The 27,886-nt window shown below is 35.3% G+C and overlaps 2 protein-coding genes across 9 annotated transcripts; both read left to right on the forward strand.

Annotated features, from left to right (window-relative positions):
- The first annotated feature begins 1,684 nt into the window (after nucleotides 1-1,684).
- Nucleotides 1,685-4,129, forward strand: LOC132033987 (bidirectional sugar transporter SWEET1-like). Its single transcript, XM_059424182.1, has 6 exons — nucleotides 1,685-1,901; nucleotides 2,002-2,038; nucleotides 2,241-2,336; nucleotides 2,742-3,021; nucleotides 3,487-3,606; nucleotides 3,727-4,129. Exons 1-6 carry the CDS (start codon nucleotides 1,859-1,861, stop codon nucleotides 3,922-3,924), a joined length of 774 nt encoding a protein of 257 aa, XP_059280165.1. The 5' UTR covers nucleotides 1,685-1,858; the 3' UTR covers nucleotides 3,925-4,129.
- A 1,923-nt stretch (nucleotides 4,130-6,052) lies between these two features.
- LOC132033988 (bidirectional sugar transporter SWEET1-like) lies at nucleotides 6,053-24,350 on the forward strand. 8 transcript variants are annotated; one of them, XM_059424186.1, is made up of 5 exons: nucleotides 6,065-6,307; nucleotides 19,348-19,619; nucleotides 23,242-23,348; nucleotides 23,707-23,861; nucleotides 23,965-24,350. In XM_059424186.1, the coding sequence occupies exons 2-5, from the start codon at nucleotides 19,593-19,595 to the stop codon at nucleotides 23,979-23,981; spliced, it is 306 nt and encodes a 101-aa protein (XP_059280169.1). In that variant the 5' UTR covers nucleotides 6,065-6,307; nucleotides 19,348-19,592; the 3' UTR covers nucleotides 23,982-24,350. The 8 variants fall into 8 exon arrangements, 4 of the variants coding, with proteins under 4 accessions (XP_059280169.1, XP_059280170.1, XP_059280167.1 ...); XM_059424187.1 differs by having other exon boundaries at nucleotides 23,710-23,861; XR_009408910.1 differs by having other exon boundaries at nucleotides 6,067-6,307; nucleotides 23,217-23,348; nucleotides 23,710-23,861.
- The last annotated feature ends 3,536 nt before the right edge of the window (nucleotides 24,351-27,886 follow it).

Here is a 27,886-nt window from a genome sequence, read left to right on the forward strand (position 1 = left end):
TCTGACATGAGTATAGAGGTTCATTCACCAAATAACTCCATTCGTGGCCAATCGAATCATTGTCTTTCTATGTGCTTTTACCTTTTTCTTTTAAAACGCCAAGCAACTATTAAATACAGATGGCACACGAGAAAGTAAACTCTTATTACTACCAAGAAAAACAAAAGGAGAGAAATAAACGAGCAGAAAACTAAAATTTAGACTTGATCACACATATAAAAACAATAAGGAAAAAAGAGAGGAAAGAGCGAGAAAAGTGAAGAAGGATGTACATATCAAAATGCGAAGGTATTAAATGGATCAACTAACTAATTGTGACCAGAAGGGCAAAAAGGAAAAGGTGTATTAATTGATGACATCTCAAATTTGTTCAGCATGTTTTGACGTATTTATGGCTAAAGTTGTTAATAAAGAGAAGGTTTGTTAAATAGGCTTAGACTAATTAGTCACCTATACAAGCAATTGTACTAAATATGAGTATATAACTTCCTTACTTCATTTTTTTCTTTCGTTGAGTGCTTTGATTAGCATCATGAGAACAGTATTTGGTTAAAGGTGAGAATTAGTTCTTGCTTCGTTTACCCTTTTTTTGGAAGGAAAAAAAAAAAAAAAAAAAAGAAAGAAGGAAACTTGTTTGTTTTAAGATGATAGAAGGCTTTGTTTTATAAGCAGAACATATTGTTTTTCCAAATTTGAGATATCATCAATATGTATGCCTTTTCCTTTTTCCCCTCTATTCCCTCTTTCCCAAATGATTGTCATGTATTGTTGTTTTCCGAGAGTGAATTTAATTAACTTTAGTATATCTTATAATGTTGGTTAAATTTCATGTAATTTGACTCTCTAAAAGTAAAATGTGACAAGTATTGAAGAGTGTGTGGTGGTTGGGGGGGGGGGGGGGGTGAACACCACCAGGAACTGCAGTGCAATGATAGAAGATTCTTCCTTCTTTAATTAATTGATATTATCGTATTCAAGTCCCGGGAATAGAAAGTCCTTGCTGGTAGAAGCACTAAAACTCTGATAGTGAACTTTTTATGGCGTGAAATCAATTAATTATTGAATTTTGACACTGCATGATTAACTTAAAAAAAGAAGATATATTACTACTGTTATTTTTTTTTACTTTAGCTATTTTACTATTTTTGCTGTCAATACTTGTTTTCTCTCCATATTTTCATCTTTATTTTTACTCGTATGTTTTTCTCATACCTGTTTTAAAAAACACTATTCTTAAGCCGACGATATACCGAAAACAACCTTTCTACTGCAAAGGTAAAAGTAAGATTTGCATACACCCGACCCTCCCTAGATTCCACTTGTGAGATCACCCTCAGTATGTTGTTATTGTTGTACATATAAGTCTAGAGAAATTTTATTTTTTCACTTTTAACTTCCAACCTGAAACTGTCACACCACGTATAAAATAGGAGTACCAATTATCATCAAAATAAACTTTAATCACATTGAAGAAAATAGGCAATGTTAGTAGTACTAGTAAGAAAAATATAAAAGCTCAACGTCCTGAAATATGAAAGCTCAACGCACACAGAAATAGTTGTGTGACCCAACTGATAGGGACAAGGAAAGGGTGGAAAAAGAAAAATACTCTTAATATAAACTTTAGTGTTTTTTAGCAGTTACTGACTTACTGTCCTTCTTTCATCTGGCCCTATATATACCCTTCTATATGACTCTATTTTCAAAAGAAACAGTCTCTTATTTTCGAATTCTTGTTCAGTTTTCTCATTTGGGTATCCAATTATTTGAAATTCTTGGAGAGTTTTGTAAGTTTCTTCAAAAACCAGTCTTCCCTATCTCTGAATCAAAGAAGTTGTTGTGAACTAGTAAAGAAGCAATGGGTGTTGTTCATACTCTGCATTTTGTGTTTGGAATATTTGGTATGTTTCTTCACTCTTCTTGAAGGGTTTTTGTATTTGATTTTTCGTTTTGTGTATTGCATTCTCAATTTCCTTTGTTTTCTTCTTCTCTGTTTTGCAGGAAATGCCACAGCTCTGTTTCTGTTCTTGGCACCAATGTGAGAGCATTTTCAAGAACTTTTACATTTCTTAAAAAGTGGATTCTTTACTTTTCTTGTATATTATGTTCTTGGTGTTCATACTTTATAACTTTTGTTTGGAATGACAGATGAGAAAAAAAGGGGTGTTTCTACATGAATTTTTTATTTAACTTTCTAACTTTCATTTGGATTTCTTTCTTCTTTTGTTGGCTGAATTTAGAATCACATTCAAGAGGATTATTCAAAACAGATCCACTGAACAATTCTCTGGCTTGCCTTACGTGATGACTTTACTCAACTGCCTGCTTTCTGCATGGTAAGTTTAAAGAAAATTGTTGTATTGTTACCTTTTTCAGTTCCAATTAATGAACTCCTTTATCATACTTTATGTTAATTTTAGGGTAATTAAGTCATTTCAAGAACTCTACTTATATGATTTCCACTGATAATCAGTGCTAAACTTTGAACCTCTCAACAATTACTCTTTCTTGTTTTTGTTTCTTCCTTTTCTTTTGCCATAAAGATTGCTGTCCCAGTTTTTGGACAAGTAAAATGTTAGGATGTGTTCAGTTACTCAAATCTTAGGATTTGGCTATCTGTTTATGGAGAAAGACATCATCTTGTTCATTAAAAATATTGTTGGTTTCTATTAATCTTGATTTTGTAGTGGAAAGTGATGTATGTTTTCTTGAACTGGTTTGTTTGTGTATCAATTGGATAGGTATGGATTACCATTTGTGTCACCAAACAATCTATTGGTGTCAACAATCAATGGGACTGGAGCTGTAATTGAGAGCAGTTATGTACTGATCTTCATTGCTTTTGCACCAAAGAAAGAGAAGAAGAAAATCTCAGCACTTCTTCTATTAGTCCTTACTGTTTTTGCTGCAGTAGCCCTTGTTTCCATGCTTGCTTTACATGGAAATAACAGGAAGCTCTTCTGTGGTATAGCTGCCACTATATTCTCTATCATTATGTATGGATCTCCTCTATCCATCATAGTAAGTTCCTTGACACCATTTCTTAATCTTTTTCTGCAGTTAATTAGAGTTCTTTTTTTTTCCATTCTCTTGACTATACTTTATAATTTTCTGTAAAAAGGTCCAAACTTTGATGCTCAAGAAGGTGGGGGTTAGGGGAATGTGTTATTAGATGTTCAGTTTTAAATAAGGGGCTTCTTTCTAATAAGATAATTTCCAAAACTTGGAAAAAGATAATTAACACCATTTTTTGTTCTCTTTCTAACACTCATAGACTGGTGGATAAGTTCCAATTTGGGATGATTTTGTTGTTAGATGTTCAATTTTAACATAAGGGATTCCTACTTTTGTTGGAAATGTTTGATAGCTTTCAGAAAATTTAAGCCACTTTACCTACTATTTAGTGGCTTTCAAAAATTTAAGCCATTTTACCTAATACCTACTTTATTAGTAGCCTTAAACTCAAGATAAATTTTATGTATACAGAGACTGGTAACCAAGACGAAGAGCGTGGAGTTTATGCCATTTTTCTTGTCACTGTTCGTGTTCTTATGTGGTGCTTCCTGGTTTGCCTTTGGCCTTCTTGGCAAGGACCCCTTTGTTGCTGTAAGTACCTATTAGAATTAAGAAGTGATGTTGATCAACTTTCACTCTTTCAGTATACCAAAATATGGATCTTGCACTTGATTAAGGATTTACTAAACAATAAATGTTGTAACATTGCAGATCCCAAATGGTTTTGGCTTTGGTTTAGGAACAGTGCAGCTTATCTTATATGCAATATACTGTGACAAGAAGGGATTTACTAAGAAATCAACCCCTGTTGAGTCCTTGGAGATGGGAAATGACAAAAGCTTTGGCAAGTCTCACAATGAAGAGAAGCAATCTAGCTTCCATAACAAGTCAAAGGTTGAGCAAGTTTAGGACATGTGCTAAATTCTTGAATGATGTTCTGAAATCTGTATTTTTTAGGTGCTAATATGCTTGCGATTTGCTCTAGTGATCCTTGACACATCTGTTTGTTCTGTTTAGTATTGGACTAGTTCATATGTTTAGAAATTCCCACTTAAGTTTTTCTTTTAACTTTTTCTCCTCATTGCTGCTGAAATAAACCATGATCCTTCTTTTAGTTCTTTGGTTTCTTCTAAATTCTAATGCCTGTTTAATGAATCACTTTTGTTTCTCTCCTTTTTTTTTTTTTTTTTTTTTTTTTTGGGGGGGGGGGGGGGGGCGGGGGGGGGGTTGGTGTATGTATGTGTGTTTTGTGGGAGAGGGAACAGGGTGGGAGGATCAATTTTAATGGATAGTGTGTGTGTGAATGCTGACTAACATATTAACATACCAGAGGGCCAAATGTAATTTTGTAGAATGGGTCATTAATGTGAGGACCTGGTCAGCCTCAGCCCCCATAGTTCGAACTGAGGAAAGGGTCATTTGCACTTTTGATCCTATTTTGTGCTGGTCTTTAATTTTTATCTGTCAAGACAAACAATTTTTTCACGGACATAAATTTATATTTTCGTTCATAATATCTCATAATTTATGCCGGATTCCTTAAAGAACTTATGCCACGTTAAGCATAGTTCTTTATTTTGAAGGACAAAATTGGAGACCAGCGCATCTAAAGGGCAAAATTTAAAGACAACCCCATTTGAAGGCAACCGTGGATACATCAATATATAAATAAAATAAAATATACCCAGTTTTCCCAAAAATACAATTAGTCAAATACATTAAACTTATATATACACTCAAAAAATGACGAAAATACACTTAAATTTTGAGTTACAAAAAGGAGAAGAAGCCATGGATTCTGATCAAATCTTTGGTCAAATACAAAAAAATACTCAAAAAATGACGATTACACTCAGATATGATATACAAGAAGGAGAAGAAGCCAGGAATTCCAGTCAGATCTTTGGTCAAATGAAAAAAATACACTAAAAAAATGACAAATACATTCAGATCTGAGATCTCATGTTGTTCAAGGATTCCGGTTTCTCCGACGTGTGTGAATCTCCACGCGCCATCGCCGGGTCTGAACTCCAAAACAATCAGCCACTCAACGCCATTAGATTAACTCGTATTTCCAGTCAAATGTGAATAACGAATAACTTCTACACATATATTTCGTCATCTTACAGTTTGCTGGGTTTCTAAATTCTATCACATAGCAACATTACTTTTTGAAAATTAACACTGAGCGAATATAAAATCGGTAAAATATAACTAAAAGCATTAGAAGGGAAAGTCAATTAGATCCTTCGATGCATGCAAGGGGTGAGCGACGGCGATGGAGGAGAGAGAGAGGTGAGGGAGCGGATCTGAGAGGGAACGGAGAGAGAGGCGATGGAGGGGAGAGAGAGAGAGAGGTGAGGGAGAAGAGAGGAGTGAGGGAGAAATACAACCCATAAATCTAATGCATTTTAGTGTAGCTACGAATAATAATTTACAAAATCACTGTACCTACTAAATATATATAAATTAAAAGGTAATTATTATCAATAATTACCTCTTAGAGTTAGATATGCCAAGTAATTATTCCATAAACACACTTGATCAATCTGTGGCCCCTTTCATAAGATGGGCTGAATTGGTTGAAGTCCACCTCCTTCATTAAGCGTTAACTCGATTGGAAAATTCAGCTACGTGAGCAATTTGCCGAGGGCTTACAAAATCATTTTTTTGCACGGATTTCCTTCAAAGGCGCTAGTCTTTAATTTTTGCACCTTAAATTGTCGGTCTTTAAATTTTACCCTTTGCTTAAAAAAGTGACCGAAAATATTCCGATATTTTGGGTTTGAACCCTGTTCAGTAAAAAAAAAGAACAATTTCACAAGGCATAGTTTTTTTCTTACTCGACTGGAATTCTACAAAAATTAGGCCTTGCCCGAATAGGCTTAATTTTGCTACGAAATTCTACCTTGCATCTTTTATTTTCTGATTGAGCCGGAGTTCGAATCTGGGACCCTGAAATAAGGCAATCGTGCAAATTGCCCTTACAAAATTAGTTACCAATTTTTTATTTTTTTTATTTTTTTATTTTATAAAATAAGGTCCCAGGGGCTGTTTTATTATTATTAAAAGTAAATGTCTTGCAATGCACAAAATGAAATCCTAAATAGTAAGGTAGTTCAGGAAAAGAAGAACAAAAGCGAAATCCCTAATTGGAAACTAATTTGATGTCTTTCCCGTTGGCTTCCCTGGTCGATCTTTATATTGTGGTCTTGTGGTTGAAACTTGTGCGATTGCTGCTGATTCGTCTGTTGTTTCTTGAAGATGTTGTTCTCCATTCACTTGTATGCTGGTAAATCTTGCAACTCCTTTTTTTTTTTTTTTTTTTTTTTTTTTTGTTTCAGTGCCATTCAGTCTCTGTTTTTTGGGTTGTCCTTGTGTTGGTCCTGCTATGTTCTTTATGCTTATGTATTTGATACCTCCAAAACAAGGAACTAATGTTAGATAAACTTATTTCCCATCTTCTCCTTCTACAACAAGATTTGAACATAGAAAATATGACTTGTTCTCCTTCCTTCAATGTTTTCATTCATCTCTTGCACCGTCTGATCCTTAGGTATGGTAATTGTAACTTTTTTGATGGCAAGGGAACCCGCAGCCCGCTACCCTTCGGGTGCGCACAGTTTAAACCCTGCTCTTTTACAGTATAGCCCGCAAACCACACAAAAGAGACAACCCGCAGTAGGCAAGCCTGGTGCGACGAGCTCAACCCAGAAGGCAAATCCCCTGTTGTTGTAGGCAGGGGGTTTCAAGCCTGAGACCTCCATTACCAACTGAGCCACCCTTGCGGGTTGGTAATTGTAACTTATCATTGTTAATCAATCTCCTCCCCTGAGTTCCCAACCCCTTGAAAGAATCTGAAGCCACTTCTCCATGATCTCATGCAAAATTAGCTAGGTGATCTGCCAACATATTAGCCTCTCTCATTATATGCATCACCCTAACTGTTTTATGAGTCATTAATCTCCAGATTTCCTCCACCATTTCAATTATCTGCCAGGGGATTTCCCAAGCTCTGAGACTGATATTCTTTAATAAAAGAGAGTCTGTTTCAATTATAATCCTGATAATACTGCCTTTCCTCCATATATCTCAGAGCGTGTACTATAGCCATAGCTTCCGCCTGACTATTAGTACAATTAGGATCTTCCATCTGTTTTGCCTTAGCAACTATCACATCTCCAGTCTCATTTCTCACACAGAATCCCCATGATCCTCTTCCAGGATTTCCTCTAGACGCCCCATCATTATTGCATTTCACCCAACCAGTATCTGGGGGTTTCCAGAGAACTTTAATCACCTTAGTTCTTGGGGCATACGATTGCAAAGTCTGCACCTATGTATTTAGTTGTAGGCTGCCTGTTTAGTAGAATCACAATAATGTTGATACCATATTTAGGTTTACAATCGGAAAGCAGCGAAGAATGAGATGAAAAGATGAGCATCAGGAGAAATAATTGATTAGAAAGAACAAATAAGTGAAGGTAATGAAGGAGGCAACAACGTAAAGATTTGCAGTGAGTGAACGACAAAATGAAGATTATATTTTTAATTGAGAAATTCCAACAAAGATAACAAAAATTAGAAAAAGGGGGAAAAAATAGGAAAGGAAGTTAAAAAGGCGACAAAATAAAGATTTTCGGTGAGTACATTATAATGTTTAGATTTATGATCAGAACACGCCAAAGAAAGAGATGAAAAGATGAGCATCGGAAAGAATAATGATTGGAGAAAGAACAAAGAAGCGAAGGGTAATGAAGGAGGCAACAAAATAAGGATTTGCAAAGAGTACACGACAAAATGAAGATTGTATTTTAAATCAATAAATTCTTGTAAAGACAACAAAAATTAATAAAGGGGAGAAAAGTAGAAAGGGAAGATAAGAAGGCGACAAACCAAAGATTGCGGTGAGTACATAACAATGTAACATAAATTTTAACAAGAAGTAGGGGAAGAATGTCAATGACGTTGATATAATGTTTAGAATTACAATCAGAACGTGACAAAGAAACAGATGAAGAGGCATGTGAAAAGTATTAAAACGTTTTGAACCCTAACAAGGAAACTTATTCGAGCATTAGCATCACATGAGAGTAAATATCTCAAAAGGTCACTCAAGTATGTGAAATTATTTAGCAAAGTCATTTAACTTAGTTTTATAATAAAAAAAGTCACTCAACTTATGAGTTTTCTCTTAAAAAGTCACTCTACAAGGTTTGTCATAGAAAAATCTGACTTGACAAAACAAATTAATTTTTATGCCATGTAGACATGGACCCCACAAATAATAAAATATTAAAAGATCCGATATATTTACATGACATAAAAAATTTATTTATTTTTCCAAGTCATATTTTGCTGATGACAAATCATATAAAGCGACTTTGTAAGAGAAAAATCATAAGTTGAGTGACTTTATTGATACAGAACTAATTTAAGTGAGTTTGCTACATAATTTTACATACTTGAGTGACCTTTTGAGATATTTACTCCATCGCATGACTAGTTCATGCACTTAGGTATCGTTTGGTTGGGTTTTGATCCCTACATTAAATCTAAATTAATCCCTACATTAAATCCAAAGTATTATGTTATATCATGTTTCATTATTTTTATTTTCCTCAAGCTATATGCATGAATTTATGTATTATCTTTACGGGATAAAATGTAGAATAAAGATGAGGGTATTAATAATACATGAATGAAAACTAACCCTTATAATAGTAAATAATTGTTTTTATTTTTTAAGAAAGTAATCACACATATTTTAGATCATATATTGTATTTCTAGTTTTGTAATATTTAAATTCTGTTATATCCCGCATTTTTGTGCAATTGGATAATTCAAGACAATCGCGGGAGGACAACAAGCAAGGCCATATCTTTATCTTGTTAAGCGTATGAATGGCTTATGAGGAATTTAGAAGTGGAATTATTAAGAAAGGTCAAGGGTATAAAGGAAAAATTCGCAATATGACTCGTGGAAACGTAAGGAAGACGAAGGGCAAAATTTGGAAATGGGAGAACAATCTTCATGAATTATGAGAACTAGCTATGAATTAATTGGGCTTAAAAATTTCAAGGAAATTCAAGAGGCCCAACCGGCCATGGCTATAGCCCAAGCCCATGTGAAATTAAAATTTCATGTGATTAATAAGGTGTCTATCCTTATTCTTCTTCATAATTCAAGAAAGTTCAAGAAAGAAAACTTGAAGGAGAAAGACAAGCAAGTTCGGCCAAGGGGTGGAGAAAAGAAGACCAAAAATCTTGCTTCAAAAAAATTGTTTCTCATAGTATTCTTACTAATTCAAGGGTCCCCGTTAACGTGGTATAGTTGTTAGAGAGAGAAAACTACTAGTTGGCACAAAGTCACAACCCAAGCCAAGGGAAGAGTTGAAGGAAAAAGGTAAGAATTTACTTCCTTTTCATGTTATGGATGCTTGTGCATGTCATAGTGCATGAAAATGAATGGAATCCATGAAGAACATGAATATAGAGGGGTGGCCGTGTGTGTCTAGGTGTGTGTTGAATTATGTCTTAAGCATTCTATCTAGTATTTGGTTGTTATTGTTTTGGAAGCCATGTTGATAATGGAAGTTGAATAAATTTTGAGAAGTTGTAGCCATATACATATGATGTTGGCCGTGAATGGCATGATGTATGTGTAGCCGTGTATATGTGTAGAATGATGAAAGAAGATGAGCCGATTTTATTTAGTGTTTTGGTTGTTGTGGTGTTGTGGATACTATGTTGCTAATGAATGCATAATAATCTTGTGAAGTTGTAGAAGTTGGAGACTTGTGATTGAAGTATTTAAATTGAATATTATGTTCTTGTATGTATGAGGGATAATGTTGTTAGTATGGTGTGGTTGGCATATGAATTATAATGTTTTTATTGAAGTTGGAAGGCTTTGAAGGAAGTAGTATATTGATTAAGTTGCTAGAATGTATTTTGGATTGAAATTGGAAATTGTTATTATAGTTGCGATATTATGATTGTTAGTTTGGCCGGGTTGAATTCTGGATTGTTGTTGATGAAAATTGGCTAAGATGATTCTTGGGGAATGATGTATTTACGAGAGGAAGTCTTTGCCGAAATTTCGGTAGACAAGTGTCACTTTGAGATTCTACTTCTAGACACTTGAACTAACATTTGGTAAACATGACCAAATTGTAGATTCTGGCGAAGTTGGAGCTTGAATTTGGAATAGCATAAGGAGCAAAAAGAGGTATGTAAGGCTTCACCCTTCTTTCTATGGCATGTCTTAGACGTACTAAGTCGACTACGTGTCCCGAGGACCATTCCTTTTCTCGGAATCTAAGATTGAAAATAGTTACTATTCACTCAGTAGAATTGAATTAGAACTTGCATAAAATGTTGGAAAAATTTCTTGGACATCCAAAACTTACACAAATAGGACTCGATCACCCTAAGACCCTCCCAAGTGACGCCATGAATTGTAATATACGTAAATTTGATATGCCGCCTCATTTGACCCGAGGTGGGCCCACTATTCCCGAATTCTTCCCTATTGTCCCCTTTGACTTATTTTCATTTAATAACTAAGGAAAGTTTTTGGTTATTATTTTAACTACTAAATCATAGTTGTTTTAACTAATCCCTTGATTTCAAAACATGATTTTCCTTCCTAAAAGTTTACAAATGTTTTCCTAAATACTCGTTTTCTCCAAAAACTAAGTTTTATATTATTGCAAGCCTTAATGACTAAGACGACGACTATGACTCTATGATGAAAAAAAAAATGATGATTCTATGATTAAAGGTTCCAAGTCTATGATTCCGGTGCGAGATGAGAACGTTAAACTATTTCTTGAACCCTCGGCTCTACTCATGAATAGTGTTTTCCTTTAAAGATTCTAAGTACACAAACGATGCCCTATGATCCTATGTTATACTTTCTCATAATATCGCTCTCCACTAATAGTCTTGCCTTATATTAACCATCCCTTCAAGGTGAGATAAGCGCCCTTAATTACTCTATAATATAATCGGAGGTTCCCGACCTTACGTCACTCCGATGGATACACGATTTTCTTGGGCTCCCCTGCATGCTATGATATATATATATATATATATGTATAAAAATGTATTTGGGGAAAACTGGGAAAAAGGGCAGAGCGCTATGAGCGGGGTTACTCACGGTGCATGTATCCGTACTTGACTTGATATCATCCCGGACGCGGGATGCCGGACGCGGGAATTATACTATGTGGGCGAGCCGACAGCAATTTCGGTGCTATGATTTACTATGCTATGCTATGATACTATGATATACTATGCTATGCTATGATACTATGATATACTATGCTATGCTATGATACTATGATATACTATGCTATGCTATGATACTACGATATGACATAAATTCTATTTCTATGTCTATGAAAAGAAATGTTTTTCAAAAAGGAGACAATAAGCATGCATGGTATTCGGCTTTGAAAAAAGGTGTTCCTATGCACAGTTACTTTCTTACCTCGGTATATATATCCATGACTCCACGATATTGTTATTTATAATCTATACCCCCACAATATATGTTATTTTCCATGTCTTACATACTCGGTACATTATTCGTACCGACGCCCCTTTTTGCGGGCGGCGCGTTTCATGCCGCGCGGAGTCGGCCAGACAGCGGATCGATTCTGGAGTTCCTCGGCGGCATTTTTGCGGCGCTCCGGTTGTTTCGGAACCCCAGTCCCTTGGTATTACTTTTGTGTATATATTCGGGCACGGCGGTGCTCGGCCCTTCCTATGTATATGTGTACGTGTTTAGAGGCTCGTGACGATATGTACAGTAGCTGTTTTGTACTCCCGACTGTTCCCGTCGCTGTATAGTATGATCGTAAAGCTTATTAGTCTATGTTCATATTTGTGCTATCTATGTTATTGCTAGTTGGAAAAAAAAAAACGGCGTAGTTCATATGTGCAATAAGAGTCAGCGGGTTCGCTCGGCTCCGATTATGGGGTCGGGTGCCCATCACACCCTAGTAGGATCGGGGTGTGACAAAGTGGTATCGAAGCGGCGGTCCTAGGGGTTTGTCTACGAGTCGTGTCCGGTAGAGTCCCTGTCTATGGGTGTGTAGCGCGCCACACTTATAGACAGGAGGCTGCAGGGCATTTAGGAAATTTGACCTTCCTTGTATCCTAGATCGTGCGATAGAGCTATAATAAGAGGTTTTCCTATTTCTAATCCAGTGTTACATTTTCAGCGACGCTTGTGAAGATGAGAGTGACGGCCGCCGAGAAGGGTAAGATAAGCGACGAAAGGCGGAGGCGGTAAATATTGAGGAGGGTGAGTCCCACAACGAGGCCACCTCTCGTGCTATTCGCACTCTCCGATGTTGGGGAGCAAGAAGGAGCTCCCACTCCGGTCCCGAACCTCCCGGTTCCCCGAGGCCCCGGTCGGGGAGAGACGGTGTCCTTCCACGGTAACTCAAATAGTAGCCACTCGAGGCTCAACGACGGGGTGGAATTTGGTGATGGGGGTCGCGAGAAAAAAGGGCTAGAAGGGAGTACGAAGGGGACGGTACGGGGGCATTTTGAGTATTCGGGACCGGATCGGAGTGCCGAGTTTCGGGGTCCCGGCGTAGAGCCGACTTCGGTGGTACGGGGCTACCCCCCCGCGCGGTGCGCGCGATGTGACGAGCCGCGCTGCGGGCGGTGTTATTTGGATACGGGGAGCTTGCTTTGTTTGCGGTCGGATTGGCCATGTGATGCGCGATTGCCGCGGAGGTATGATGAGATCAAGCTCGGCCGTAGGTCGGTCGGGGCTATGGAGTTACGGGTTTCCGGTATAGCGGTGAGTCTAGCCGAGGAGACCACCGCACCACGATGCCTTCGGTGCCGTAGATTACATGCGGGGGCGGGTGTCGCGCGGGTGCGAGATGTTTGCTATGCTGTGCTAGGCGGGTCATTTTATGCGCGACCGCCCATCTCGACGTGGCGGTAGGGTTCGGCCCGCGAGAGTAGTAGGGCCGACCGACAGATCTGAGCTGTCCCCTGACGACGCACCAGGTATATTATTAGTATTTTTCTATAATGTATATGTATCGACTAATTTAGGTTTATAATGTTATATATATATATATCGCGCCTTATATTACTGAGCGTATTGGGTTAGGAACTCGATAGAAGTCGTGTAGGTTGGGACGGACTAGACTAGCAGAAAGGGGAGAAGGATATGTTAGACCTAAATTGGACCAGGACAACTCAAGTTTCGATAAGGAGGACCTATTAACTTAAGGCCAGCGCTCAGAGCGAAGTTAATTAACTCGCGGCCTACAAGTAACCCCGGGCTTCCCGAAATAGATATGTTAAGCGACGTGTAAGGCATCTATGCGGGGGGACCTCCCCAAAGTGTCACAATACCCTATAAGGCCGCTTAACATTCGAGGACGAATGTTCCAAAGGGGGGGAGGATGTTATATCCCGCATTTTTGTGCAATTGGATAATTCAAGACAATCGCGGGAGGACAACAAGCAAGGCCATATCTTTATCTTGTTAAGCGTATGAATGGCTTATGAGGAATTTAGAAGTGGAATTATTAAGAAAGGTCAAGGGTATAAAGGAAAAATTCGCAATATGACTCGTGGAAACGTAAGGAAGACGAAGGGCAAAATTTGGAAATGGGAGAACAATCTTCATGAATTATGAGAACTAGCTATGAATTAATTGGGCTTAAAAATTTCAAGGAAATTCAAGAGGCCCAACCGGCCATGGCTATAGCCCAAGCCCATGTGAAATTAAAATTTCATGTGATTAATAAGGTGTCTATCCTTATTCTTCTTCATAATTCAAGAAAGTTCAAGAAAGAAAACTTGAAGGAGAAAGACAAGCAAGTTCGGCCAAGGGGTGGAGAAAAGAAGACCAAAAATCTTGCTTCAAAAAAAATTGTTTCTCATAGTATTCTTACTAATTCAAGGGTCCCCGTTAACGTGGTATAGTTGTTAGAGAGAGAAACTACTAGTTGGCACAAAGTCACAACCTGCCAAGGGAAGAGTTGAAGGAAAAAGGTAAGAATTTACTTCCTTTTCATGTTATGGATGCTTGTGCATGTCATAGTGCATGAAAATGAATGGAATCCATGAAGAACATGAATATAGAGGGGTGGCCGTGTGTGTCTAGGTGTGTGTGTGAATTATGTCTTAAGCATTCTATCTAGTATTTGGTTGTTATTGTTTTGGAAGCCATGTTGATAATGGAAGTTGAATAAATTTTGAGAAGTTGTAGCCATATACATATGATGTTGGCCGTGAATGGCATGATGTATGTGTAGCCGTGTATATGTGTAGAATGATGAAAGAAGATGAGCCGATTTTATTTAGTGTTTTGGTTGTTGTGGTGTTGTGGATACTATGTTGCTAATGAATGCATAATAATCTTGTGAAGTTGTAGAAGTTGGAGACTTGTGATTGAAGTATTTAAATTGAATATTATGTTCTTGTATGTATGAGGGATAATGTTGTTAGTATGGTGTGGTTGGCATATGAATTATAATGTTTTTATTGAAGTTGGAAGGCTTTGAAGGAAGTAGTATATTGATTAAGTTGCTAGAATGTATTTTGGATTGAAATTGGAAATTGTTATTATAGTTGCGATATTATGATTGTTAGTTTGGCCGGGTTGAATTCCCGGATTGTTGTTGATGAAAATTGGCTAAGATGATTCTTGGGGAATGATGTATTTACGGAGGAAGTCTTTCGAAATTTCGGTAGACAAGTGTCATTTGAGATTCTACTTCTAGACACTTGAACTAACATTTGGTAAACATGACCAAATTGTAGATTACGCGAAGTTGGAGCTTGAATTTGGAATAGCATAAGGAGCAAAAAGAGGTATGTAAGGCTTCACCCTTCTTTCTATGGCATGTCTTAGACGTACTAAGTCGACTACGTGTCCCGAGGACCATTCCTTTTCTCGGAATCTAAGATTGAAAATAGTTACTATTCACTCAGTAGAATTGAATTAGAACTTGCATAAAATGTTGGAAAAATTTCTTGGACATCCAAAACTTACACAAATAGGACTCGATCACCCTAAGACCCTCCCAAGTGACGCCATGAATTGTAATATACGTAAATTTGATATGCCGCCTCATTTGACCCGAGGTGGGCCCACTATTCCCGAATTCTTCCCTATTGTCCCCTTTGACTTATTTTCATTTAATAACTAAGGAAAGTTTTTGGTTATTATTTTAACTACTAAATCATAGTTGTTTTAACTAATCCTGATTTCAAAACATGATTTTCCTTCCTAAAAGTTTACAAATGTTTTCCTAAATACTCGTTTTCTCCAAAAACTAAGTTTTATATTATTGCAAGCCTTAATGACTAAGACGACGACTATGACTCTATGATGAAAAAAAAATGATGATTCTATGATTAAAGGTTCCAAGTCTATGATTCCAGTGCCGAGATGAGAACGTTAAACTATTTCTTGAACCCTCGGCTCTACTCATGAATAGTGTTTTCCTTTAAAGATTCTAAGTACACAAACGATGCCCTATGATCCTATGTTATACTTTCTCATAATATCGCTCTCCACTAATAGTCTTGCCTTATATTAACCATCCCTTCAAGGTGAGATAAGCGCCCTTAATTACTCTATAATATAATCGGAGGTTCCCGACCTTACGTCACTCCGATGGATACACGATTTTCTTGGGCTCCCCTGCATGCTATGATATATATATATATATATATGTATAAAAATGTATTTGGGGAAAAGCGGGAAAAAGGCCAGAGCGCTATGAGCGGGTTACTCACGGTGCATGTATCCGTACTTGACTTGATATCATCCCGGACGCGGGATGCCGGACGCGGGAATTATACTATGTGGGCGAGCCGACACCTTTGTTCGGTGCTATGATTTACTATGCTATGCTATGATACTATGATATACTATGCTATACTATGATACTATGATATACTATGCTATGCTATGATACTATATATACTATGCTATGCTATGATACTACGATATGACATAAATTCTATTTCTATGTCTATGAAAAGAAATGTTTTTCAAAAAGGAGACAATAAGCATGCATGGTATTCGGCCTGAAAAAGGTGTTCCTATGCACAGGTTACTTTCTTACCTCGGTATATATATCCATGACTCCACGATATTGTTATTTATAATCTATACCCCTGTATATGTTATTTTCCATGTCTTACATACTCGGTACATTATTCGTGCGACGCCCCTTAACACCGGGGCGCTGCGTTTCATGCGCGGAGTCGACGGACAATGGGATACGATTCCTAGGAGTTCCTCGGCGGCATTTTTGCGGCGCTCCCGTTGTTTCGGAGCCCCGGTCCTTGGTATTACTTTTGCGTATATATTCGGGCACGGCGGTACTCGGCCCTTCCTATGTATATGTGTCTATGTTTAGAGGCTCGTAGACGGATATATGTACGATGTCGTTTTGTACTCCCAGAATCGTTCCCGTCGCTGTATAGTATGATCGTAAAGCTTATTAGTCTATGTTCATATTTGTGCTATCTATGTTATTGCTAGTTGGAAAAAAAAACGGCGTAGTTCATATGTGCAATAAGAGTCAGCGGGTTCGCTCGGCTCCGATTATGGGGTCGGGTGCCCATCACACCCTAGTAGGATCGGGGTGTGACAAATTCCTTATCAAAAATAATAATAATTGTATTTTTAGTTCTGTAATATATCAAGTTAAATAACATTCAAATAATCGTTATATTATAATCCTTAAATTGTTAATTTCTGCATTACTAATCCCAAATTCTCAATGTTACTAATACCAACATTGTAACTCCTACATAACTTGTCTCTAAACCAAATGGCCCACTTAGGGGTCTTTAGTTTTCCCTCTAATTATGCAAGGATTATAGTATAAATATTATGTATGTGGAGATAATAATGTTGAAAATTTTTATATGATGAAAATAAATGTAGGAATTGTCCTGCATGCAGTTAATCATAATAATAATAATTAATTGATGGTTACATACAGTTATATTTGTCTAACTTAAGAGAATTTTTGTCTTTAAATATTTTTATCCATGTATTGTTATGCACCTGTTCTTATCTCACATTCTGTCCCATACAAAATAATACATACCATAAAGAAAGGAATTAGTCACTAATAAATTTTATCATTATGTAGCAAAATTCTATTGGTAATCCTATTTAGACGAATTAGCGAAAAAATTGTAGTAGTTAATTTCTTTTTTGTAGTATTTAATTATATATATGATACATTAATATATTTATAATTATATTAATTCTCGTATAAGTTATATCAGAGTTAGTATATACCATTTGGTTTTCCGATAGTAAACTTGGATTAATGTAATTCTAAGATAAACGCCAGAGAATAAGATAATAAGATCTGCCACTTTATTCATTACTACAAGATAATATTATTAAGTGCAAATTATAATACACCATATTTAGTGGCAAATAGCTTCATCTCCCCTCTCATATTCCTTCTTTCCCAGCTGCATCAACAGTAGTAGCTTCCTCAGATCCTTCTTTTGGCTTTGGCTTGCCTTTTTTCTGAATTATCATTAGCTCCATCAGAGTCTGATGTTCAAATTATTTTTTTGTCAATTCCTTCGGTCATAAATTGTGTCCAAAAGAGTAATAATTGACTGCTTTTTTCTTTTCTTTTTTGGTTGTTGTTAGAAGCTCATAAAAGGAGTGACAAAACAAGAAGATAAGATTAGTTGCACCAAAGACAAAAAACAACCGAAGAAGCTAATTTAAGAAGAAAAAATGTGAAGATGTTCTGTCTTTACCCACCCACCAAATTTTGTCCTCTTAAGAGTTGCATGCGAATTGCAACATGTACTTTGTAACATCTACTTTTGCTTTTTTGTCGGTTAACATTGTTTAGCTACTAACTACTTTATTGAAACTGGTCATTTTCAAAGTAGTCAATTTGTTTTCTCTATCATTTATATTTATGCAATGTTGTCAAATATATGAGCTGATCCAAAACTTATGAGTCTTGGCGGTGTAGAAGTCCAAAACTATGGATAATCAAACTTTTCTCATTTGTACATTTTTTTTTCATTTGTACAAGTTTGGATTGTCTATTATTATTATTGTGAATGAAGGGGTGTGTGTGTGTGCGGGGGTGGAGAACTCGGACACTCAACCTGGAATGCATGGTCACCATTTTTCTCAAGAAACTGGGTTAAACACCTCAACGCTGCTTCCTGAAACGAACTAAAAAGGATAGCTGTTAGTATTCTCTATATTCACCAATAAGCCATAATAATTCAAGACGATTACATTATATATATTTTCTGACATAAAAATCACTGAAATTTGTTCAAGTTTTCTGACATAAAAATCGCTCAATTTTGTTCAAGTATAACAGAAAGTTACTACATAACCTTTTTTGTAACAAAAAAAGATCTATTCAACCTTGTCTAAGTATCATATCTCTTTGTTTTTTCCTAATGTTTTTCTACGATATTTAAGCAACGCTGAGTAATTTTTCTGTTATAAAAGATTGTGTGAAACTTAAGTAGAATTGAGTGGTTCTTTAATCACAAAAAATAATCTAATGAATTTATTGCAATGAAATAAAAACCAAGTGATCATTTATAAACAAAGAATGAGAGAAAGAAATAAAAAGTGTTAGATTTGATTAAGTGATGGAGAAAAAAAGTAGAAAAGAAACAAACCCTAGCAAGGAAGAGTTCATCAGAGATGGCGGAAGATTTAACAGAAGCAATCCTTTCAAGCTTACTGGGGCTACCTGGGAGTGGTGGTTTCTTGTTTTCCATTTTTTTCAAAAGGAAAAACTGAGAGAGAGAGAGAGAGCTTTCAGGGTTATGGTATAGGCTTGGTTTAGTGAAAAGAAATTGGCTGCTTCTATAAAGATAAGTGGCCAATTAGAGGTTTGCAACTAATACATAACGTGTCTTTCTTGTGTTTTTCTTTGATTTCTTTTATTTTGAATTGGTTTGCCGATTGTGTTTCTGTTGGTTTTTTGTTTTTGGTTTCTTGTTTCTCTTCTTTACTGTACTCAATATAAAGTACAAAGGCAGGCAAATAGAAAATCCTCTGTGCGAGTACTGTTCTCTTTCTCAAAAAAGTTGTTCTTTTGGATGAGTAAGATATTAAAACGTGTTTGGTTCCTCAAATTTTTGGATGTGGCCATCTGTTTTTAGAGAAAGAAATGGTCTTTGTTCATTAACATAATAAAGATTTAAATGATTTTCCCACTCTAAAAATACTTTTGGTTCCTATCTCTTCTAGATTTTGTTACAGAAGTGATGTATGTTTTCTTGAACTGGTTTGTTTGTCTCTCAATTGGATAGGTATGGCTTACCATTTGTGTCACCAATCAATCTGTTGGTGTCTACAATCAATGGGACTGGAGCTGTAATTGAGAGCATTCATGTGCTTTGCATTTGCACCAAAGAAAGAGAAGAAGTAAATCTCAGCACTTCATCTATTAGTCCTTACTGTTTTCGATGCAGTAGCCCTTGTTTCCCTGCTCGCTTTACATGGGAATAACAGGAAGCTCTTCTGCGGTATCCCTGCCGCTATCTTCTCCATCATTATGTATGGATCTCCTCTAGCTATCATAGTAAGTTTCTTACTCTTTCTCCAGCAGTTATTTATTTTATAGTTTTAGTTTTCTTGTCTACACATCATAGTTTCTGTAAACTTGACAGAAAGGTACGAACTTTAGATGTTCAGCTTTTTAAGGGTTCCTGTTAGAATGTTACTTAAAAAAAATAAGCACTTGAACACCATTAATTAAAGTTCTTTTTTACCATTCTCTTGTAATTTCTGTTAAGTTGATAGATAGATAGGTCCAAACTTTGGATGTGCAAGAGGTGGTTGGGGGTTAGGAGAATGTGTTATTAGATGTTCAGTTCTAGATAAGGTGCTCCTGTGTAATAAGAAAATGTCCAGAACATGGAAAAAGATACGCGCTTTACACCATTTGTTCTCTTTCCTACACTCATATTTGTTCTTATACTGATGGACAAGTTCCAATTTTGGATGGGAGTTTGGATGATTTTGCTGTTAGATGTTCAATTTTCTTAAAAGGGAGCCTACTTTCGTTACAAATGGCGATAGCTCTAAAAAGATTAAGCCACTTCACTTAGGTGTCGTTTTGTTGGGTTTGAAGGGACTTAATCCCTACGTTAAGTTCCAAAGTATAGTGTTATATCATGTTTGGTTACTTACTTTTATTTTTCTCATAAATAAATTTTGCATAAGCTATATGTGAAAATTTATATTTTATCTTATACGGGATAAACAACAACAACATACCTGCAAAATCAAGCAGTGGGAGTGCAGGGAGGGTAGTGTGTATCTTACCCTGACCTTACAGATAAAGAGGCTTATATGGATAAAATGTTAAATAAAGATGAGGGTATTAATAATACATGCATTAAAAATATTTGCATAAGCTGAGGTATAAAAGTGGATTCCAAGTGTGTTGTGCAAAATTGAGGATGAAACTCGAGATCATTTGTTTGTTACTTTCCCCTTTGTGGTCAAGGTGGGGTCTAGCTTATGCATGGCTACAAATTCAACAGCCTACACGGCAGAACTGGACACAAAATCTGCACTGGTTGCTACACTGAACAAAGGTCAAAAGCCAAGCAGCTAAAGTGGTGAAACTAGTGTATGCAGAATTTGTTCATGCACTGTGGAAGGAGAGAAATACTAGAGTCTTTGAGCACAAGAGGTTACCGAGGATATAATTGCCAGAAGAATAGTATGTCTTTGTAGTGCTCAAGCTCTTGATGCCAGTAGGACTTTCTCGGAGAAATGCATATTCTAATTCTATAGGAGAAATGCATATTCTAAAGCGAAGCCAGATAGCTTTCTTGATCAAGCTGGATGAGTTATCTGGCTTCGCTTTGTGAATATTACTTTGGTGATTAATAAAATGCTTAATTTCCAAAAAAAGAGAAAAATAATGTTGAAATTTTTATATGATGAAAGATAAATGCATGGATTTTTACGCAGTGAATAATAAACACTGATTGTTACATATAGATATATTTGTCTAATTTAAGAGCATATTTGTCTTTAAATTCTCTTATAAATGTATTGCTATACACGTATTCTTATCTTACATTCTATCGTATCTGAAATATTTCTCCCGTGCAAAATAATGCATACTTTAAAAGAAAAAGGAATTACTCTCTTAACAAATTATGTCGTTAAATAGCAAAATTCTGTTGGTATCCTATTATTCAGATTGGCAAAAAATTGTAGTTAATTTCTTTTTGTAGTAATTAGTTGTATGTATAACATATATTAATATTAAATTATGTTGATTCTCGTATAAGTTATACCAGAATTAGTATATACCATTTGGTTTACGGTAGTAGACTCGGAATAGTGTAATTCTGATTTAATGCTTGAAACGACACGACAAATTAATCATGCATGATTTTATAAAATAAACGAAATATTGTGTGACTGATACGAAACTTTATATGGAATTTTCCTAAAACTACTCGATCCTTTAGGGTTTAAACTTCTCCAAAGAGTTTGAATCTCAATATACATTAGGAGTTAATTAGCTTATAAAATTAGAGACAATATATACTAGCTCGTATAAGAATCACTTTTTGCAAAAGAACTAAGTAGTTCTTTGATAATGATGATTAGTTTTTAATTAGTCATAAATATACTCCTATCATGACTAATTAGAATCCAAAATGGAAGCCACGGAAAAGAAAAAAGCCCTAGATGAATAATTAAAGAAACGCATCAAGTAACTCTAATATTAGATGAAGTTGAGAACTTCTCAACATCTTATTTATTATTATTATTATTCATAGACATAGGAAAGAAAAGGGTTACAATAAGAGCTGCCACTTTATTCATTACTACTAGATAATATTATTAAGTGCAAATTATTATGCACTATATTTAGTGGCAAATAGCTCCATCTCCCCTCTCATTTTCCTTCACTTCTCTCCAGCAGCACCAGCAGTAGTAGCTTCCTCAGATCCTTCTTTTGGCTTTGGCTTGGCTTTTTCCTGAAATATTATTAGCTCCCTTAGAATCTGATTTTCAATTTTTTTTTTTTTTTTAAATTCCAATTGCGTCATAAATTGTGTCCAAAGAGTAGTAATCCAATTTTTATTTTGTTGTTATTAAAAGCTCATAAATTGTTTTTATTTTTTATTTTTTTTATTGAATGAGGATAGGGGTGGGTTTTCGATAGGGGTGTGTGGGGGGGGGGGGGAGCGGGGGGTAAATTGGACACTCAACCTGTGCATCCTCACGGTTTTTCACAACAAACTGGTTTTTCTCAAGAAACTGGGTTAAAGACTTCAATGCTGCTTCCTGAAAAGAACTTGAAAGGATAGTTGTTAGTATTCTATTTACTAATAAGCCAAAATAACTAAAGATGAAGCTGATTTCATTGATATGGTCACATAACTTTCAAATATTACACCAGTAAGCTATGTTTTGTGACATAAAAATCAATCAATCTTGATTTAAGCATGACAGAAAGTTACTAAGTATTAATTTATTTCTAATGAAAAAGTCACTAAACTTGACCTAAATATCACATAAAATGCTTCTTTTATTTCTTCAAAATAACTTTTTATGATTTTTAAGCAAAGCTGAGTAACTTTTACAAAAAATAGTTTAGTGACTTTCTTTATATTTTGATAAAATTAAATAATTTTTTTTCTTTAAAAACCAATCTAGTGATTGTGTGCAATAAAACAAAAATTAAGTGACAATCTATGAAATCAATCCCAAAAGAGTGTTAGAAAGAAATTATAAAGTGAAAAAGAAAGACATAAAAAAGAAACAAACCCTTGCAAGGACGAGTTCATCAGAGAAATTTCTTTCTGACTTACTGGAGGTGCCTGGGAGAGGTGGTTTTTGATTTTCCATTTTCTGGAACTCAGAGGGAGAAAGAGGAAAAGATTAGAGAGAACTATTGTTTGTTTAGAGAAAAGTAATGTTGGTTGTTTGGGGCAGTGAAGGAAGGGGCTGCATATATAGTGATCATTGCTCAATTACAACTTGACAGACACTTACTAACGTGTGTGTCTGCATGTTTATCTTTTAAATTGCACTGTTTTAACAACTTAATTTATTTGTTTTTGTTTTTTCATATCTGTTGGTGTCTACAATTTATGGGGCTGGAGCTGTAATTGAGGCCATTTATGTGCTGGTCTTCTATTAGACCTTTTTTGTTTTTGCTGTTGTAGCTCTCGTTTCCATGCTCGCTTCACATGGAAATAGCAGAAAACTCTGCTGCGGTATCGCTGCCACTATCTTCTCTACCATTATGTATGGATCTCCTCTATCCATCATAGTAAGCTCCTTAACACCATTCTTAACTCTTTTTCTCCAGTTAATGAAAGCTCTTTTTTTCATTCTCTTGGCTATACTTTATAATTTCTGTAAACTTGATAGAAAGTTCCAGACTTTAGGTGTTCAGTTTTTAAGGGCTAATGTTAGAATATCCAGATCTTATAACAAAGAGTACTTTAACATCATTTCTTGTTCTTTTTTCTACACTCACAATTCTTGTTAAGCTGACGGAAAAGTCCCAAAATTGGATGGGGAGTTGGATGAGTTGTGCTATTAGATGTTCAATTATGACATAAGGGATATTCCTACTTTCGAAAATGTTTGATTGCTTTCAATAATTAAGTCACTTTACCATGTAGCAGCTATAAACTCGAGAACAATTTTATGTATACAGAGACTGGTCATCAAGACGAAGAGCGTGGAGTTCATGCCATTGTTCTTGTCATTGTTCTTGTTCCTATGTGGCGCTTCCTGCTTCGCCTTTGGCCTTCTTGGCAAGGGCCCCTTTGTTGCTGTAAGTACCTATTAGAATTAAGATATAGGAAGTATACCAAAATATGGATCTTGCAGTTGATTAAGGATTTACTTGACAAGATGTGTGTGCTGTTGCATTGCAGATTCCACATGGATTTGACTTTGGCTTAGGAACAGTGCAACTTATCTTATATGCAATATACTGTGACAAGAAGGGATCTACCTAGAAATCGACCCCTGATGAGTCCTTGGAGATGAGAAATAACAAAAGTACTTAGCAAGTCTCACCATGAGGAGAAGCAATCTTAGCTTCCATAACAAGTCAAAACCTGAGCAAGTTTAGACAAATGCTTAATTCTCGAATGATGTTCTGGAATCTGTATTTTTTAGGTGCTAATACCCTTTTGATTTTCTTTAGAGATCTTTGACATCTGTTTGTTCTATTTAAATTTGGACTAGTTCTCAGATGTTTTTTTACACTTTTTCTCCTCATTGCGGCTGAAATAAACCGCGATCCTTCTTTTTGTTCTTTGGTTTCTTCTGGTGAATGCCTTATTATTCAGAGAAATCTTGTAAGCTGAACTTAGATTTTATTTCCTTTTTCCCCCCTCAAAAGGTTCATTTTGGTGTTTGTGTTGGACTAATTTTGATAGACAGTGTGTCTGTGAATGCTGAGGCTCATCCTTAACATATACCAGAGGCCCAGAGGTAAAATTAACATGACCAGCCCATTAATGTGAGGCACATCGTTCATAATCGATGTGTTAAATACCAGGGGGTTAGTCAATTCATTTTGTTCATTGGATAGGCACTTAGCAACCAATATGAGCACCATGTCTTTTTTTTTTTTTTTTAATTTTTTCCCTTTGGAAATTTCCGTAGCTCCCTTCATAAGAAGGGCTGAATGTTGAATTCCACCTCCTTCATCAAGCGTTAAGTCGATTGTAAGCTTCCGCTGCATAAGCAATTTGATTGTGCCTTATAAAATTAGAAAATGGTAAAAGATGGAGCATGAAGTTGCAAAGGTAACAGAAAACAATTTGTGATTAGTACATGATAATGCAACATAAATTTTAACAAACATGGGAAGAATGGCAGTAACATCAATAGAATGTTTAGTTTTACAATCAAAACGCATCAAAGAAAGGAATGAAAAGATGAGCATCGAGAGGAATAATTGATTAGAGAATGAACGTATGAGTAATGTAATGAAGGAGGCAACAAAGTAGAGATTTTCAATGAGTACACGACAAAATGAAGATTATATTTTCAACCGATAAATACCAACAAAGACAATAAAAATCTAAAAACGGAAAAAAAGAAGGCGACAAAATAAAGATTTGCGGTGATTACACAACGTACATTAATGTAGGGGAGGAATGCCAATAACGTTCACACTGTTTAGAATTACAATCAAAACGCGACAAGAAAAGAGGTTGAGAGCGCGTGGAAAAGTATTAAAAAGGTTTTGAACCCTATAAGGAAACTTGTTCGAGCATCAACATCACATGACTAGTTCATGCACTTAGGTGGTGTTTGGTTGGGGTTTGAAGGGATTTAATCCCTACATTAAAATCTAAAGTTATATCATGTTTGGTTACTTACTTTTATTAATTACTCATAAATAACACTTGCATAAGCTATATGCAAAAATTTGTAACTGAGGATTGGGGTGGGTTGTGGGGGGTGGGGGGGGGGGGCTGTGGTTTCAAATTGGACACTCAACCTGTGCATCTTCACGGTTTTTCACAAGAAATTGGTTTTTCTTAAGAAACTGGGTTAAAGACTTCAATTCTTCTTTCCGAAAAGAACTTGAAAGTAGTTAAGATTCGATGATCTAATCAAAGAATAGTACTATGGTTCGAGAGAAAGTAACTTTAACATTCTATTTAATTTACTAATAAGCCAAAATAACTAAAGATGAAGCTGATTTCATTGATATGGTCACATAACTTTAAAATATTACACCAGTAAGCTATATTTTGTGGCATAAAAATCAATCAATCTTGATTTAAGTATGACAGAAAGTTACTAAGTAATTTATTTCTAATGAAAAAGTTATTAAACTTTACCTAAATATCACATAAAATGCTTCTTTTATTTCTTCAAAATAACTTTTTATGATTTTTAAGCAAAGCTGAGTAACTTTTACAAAAAATAGTTTAGTGACTTTCATTATATTTCGATAAAATTAAATAATTTTTTTCTTTAAAAACCAATCTAGTGATTGTGTGCGATAAAACAAAAATTAAGTGACCATCTATGAAATCAATCCCAAAAGAATGTTAGAAAGAAATTATAAAGTGAAAAAGAAAAGACGTAAAAAAGAAACAAAGCTTTGCAAGGAAGAGTTCATCAGAGAGAGAAGGCAGAAGGTTTAATGGAATCATTTCTTTCTGACTTACTGGAGGTACCTGGGAGAGGTGGTTTTTGATTTTTCATTTCTGGAACTCTAAAGGAAAAAGAGGAAAAGCTTAGAGAGAACTATTGTTTGTTTAGAGAAATGTAATGTTGGTGTTTGGGTTGATGAAGAAAGGGGATGCTTCTATAGTGATCATTGCTGAATTACAACTTGACAGACACTTACTAACGTGTGTGTCTGCATGTGTATCTTTTAACTTGCACTGTTTTAACAACTTAATTTGTTTGTTTTTGTTTATTCGTATTTGTTGGTGTCTACAATCAATAGGACTGGAGCTGTAATTGAGGCCATTTACGTGCTGGTATTCTATTAGTCCTTTTTTGTTTTTGCTGCTGTAGCTCTCGTTTCCATGCTCGCTTCACATGGAAATAGCGAAAAAACTTCTTTTGCGGTATCGTTTTTATCTTCTCTACCATTATGTATGGATCTCCTCTATCCATCATAGTTAGCTCCTTAACACCATTCTTAATTCTTTTTTTGCAGTTAATGAAAGCTCGTTTTTTTCATTCTCTTGGCTATACTTTATAATTTCTGTAAACTTGATAGAAAGGTTGGAGAAATGCATATTCTAATTCTATAGGAGAAATGCATATTCTAAAGCGAAGCCAGATAACTTTCTTGATCAAGCTGGATGAGTTATCTGGCTTCGCTTTGTGAATATTACTTTGGTGATTAATAAAGTGCTTAATTACCACAAAAAAAAAAAAAAAAAGAGAAAAATAATGTTGAATTTTTTTATATGATGAAAGATAAATGTATGGATTGTTACGCAGTGAATAATAAAAACTGATTTTTACATATAGATATATTTGTCTAATTTAAGAGCATATTTGTCTTTAAATTGTCTTATAAATGTATTGCTTTACACGTATTCTTATGTTACATTCTACCGTATCTGAAATATTTCTCCCGTACAAAATAATGCATACTATAAAAGAAAAAGGAATTACTTACACACAAATTATGTCGTTAAATAGCAAAATTCTGTAATTACTCTAACAATACTTGTAACTCGTATCTGTAGGTTTTGCTTTCTCTAACTACTACTTGTAGTTACTACTGAAATTACACTTTTGGTGTATTTTCTTTGTTGATAATAGAAATGTTAATTGTTCCAAAAAAAAAAAAAAAAGCAAATTTCCGTTGGTATCCTATTATACAGATTGGCGAAAAATTGTAGTTAATTTCTTTTTGTAGTAATTAATTGTATGTATAACATATATTAATATTAAATTATTTTGATTCTCGTATAAGTTATACCAGAATTAGTATATACCATTTGGTTTATGGTAGTAGACTCAGAATAGTGTTAACTCTGATTTAATGCTTGAAACGACACGACAAATTAATCATGCATGATTTTATAAAATAAACAAAATATTGTGTGACTGATACAAAACTTTACATGGAATTTTCCTAAAACTACTCGATCCTTTAGGGTTTAAACTTCTCCAAAGAGATTGAATCTCAATATACATAAGGAGTTAATTAGCTTACAAAGTTAGAGACAATATATACTAGCTCGTACAAGAATCACTTTTGCTAAAGAACTAAGTAGTTCTTTGATAATGATGATTAGTTTTGAATTAGTCATAAAATATACTTCTATCATGACGAATTAGAATAAAAAATGGAAGCCATGG

Source organism: Lycium ferocissimum, chromosome 10 (assembly GCF_029784015.1).
Source record: "Lycium ferocissimum isolate CSIRO_LF1 chromosome 10, AGI_CSIRO_Lferr_CH_V1, whole genome shotgun sequence".
NCBI lineage: Eukaryota > Viridiplantae > Streptophyta > Magnoliopsida > Solanales > Solanaceae > Lycium > Lycium ferocissimum.

What these genes read in the sequence shown, in the direction of transcription:
- LOC132033987 (XM_059424182.1), top strand. Translation starts at nt 1,859, where the DNA reads ATGGGTGTTGTTCATACTCTGCATTTTGTGTTTGGAATATTTG. An exon ending in TTTCTGTTCTTGGCACCAAT is followed by an intron (nt 2,039 to 2,240) that starts GTGAGAGCATTT and finishes GGCTGAATTTAG; the next exon opens with AATCACATTCAAGAGGATTA. An exon ending in GCAAGGACCCCTTTGTTGCT is followed by an intron (nt 3,607 to 3,726) that starts GTAAGTACCTAT and finishes GTAACATTGCAG; the next exon opens with ATCCCAAATGGTTTTGGCTT.
- LOC132033988 (XM_059424184.1), top strand. Translation starts at nt 19,537, where the DNA reads ATGGGAATAACAGGAAGCTCTTCTGCGGTATCCCTGCCGCTATCTTCT. An exon ending in GATCTCCTCTATCCATCATA is followed by an intron (nt 23,349 to 23,741) that starts GTAAGCTCCTTA and finishes TTATGTATACAG; the next exon opens with AGACTGGTCATCAAGACGAA. An exon ending in GCAAGGGCCCCTTTGTTGCT is followed by an intron (nt 23,862 to 23,964) that starts GTAAGTACCTAT and finishes GTTGCATTGCAG; the next exon opens with ATTCCACATGGATTTGACTT.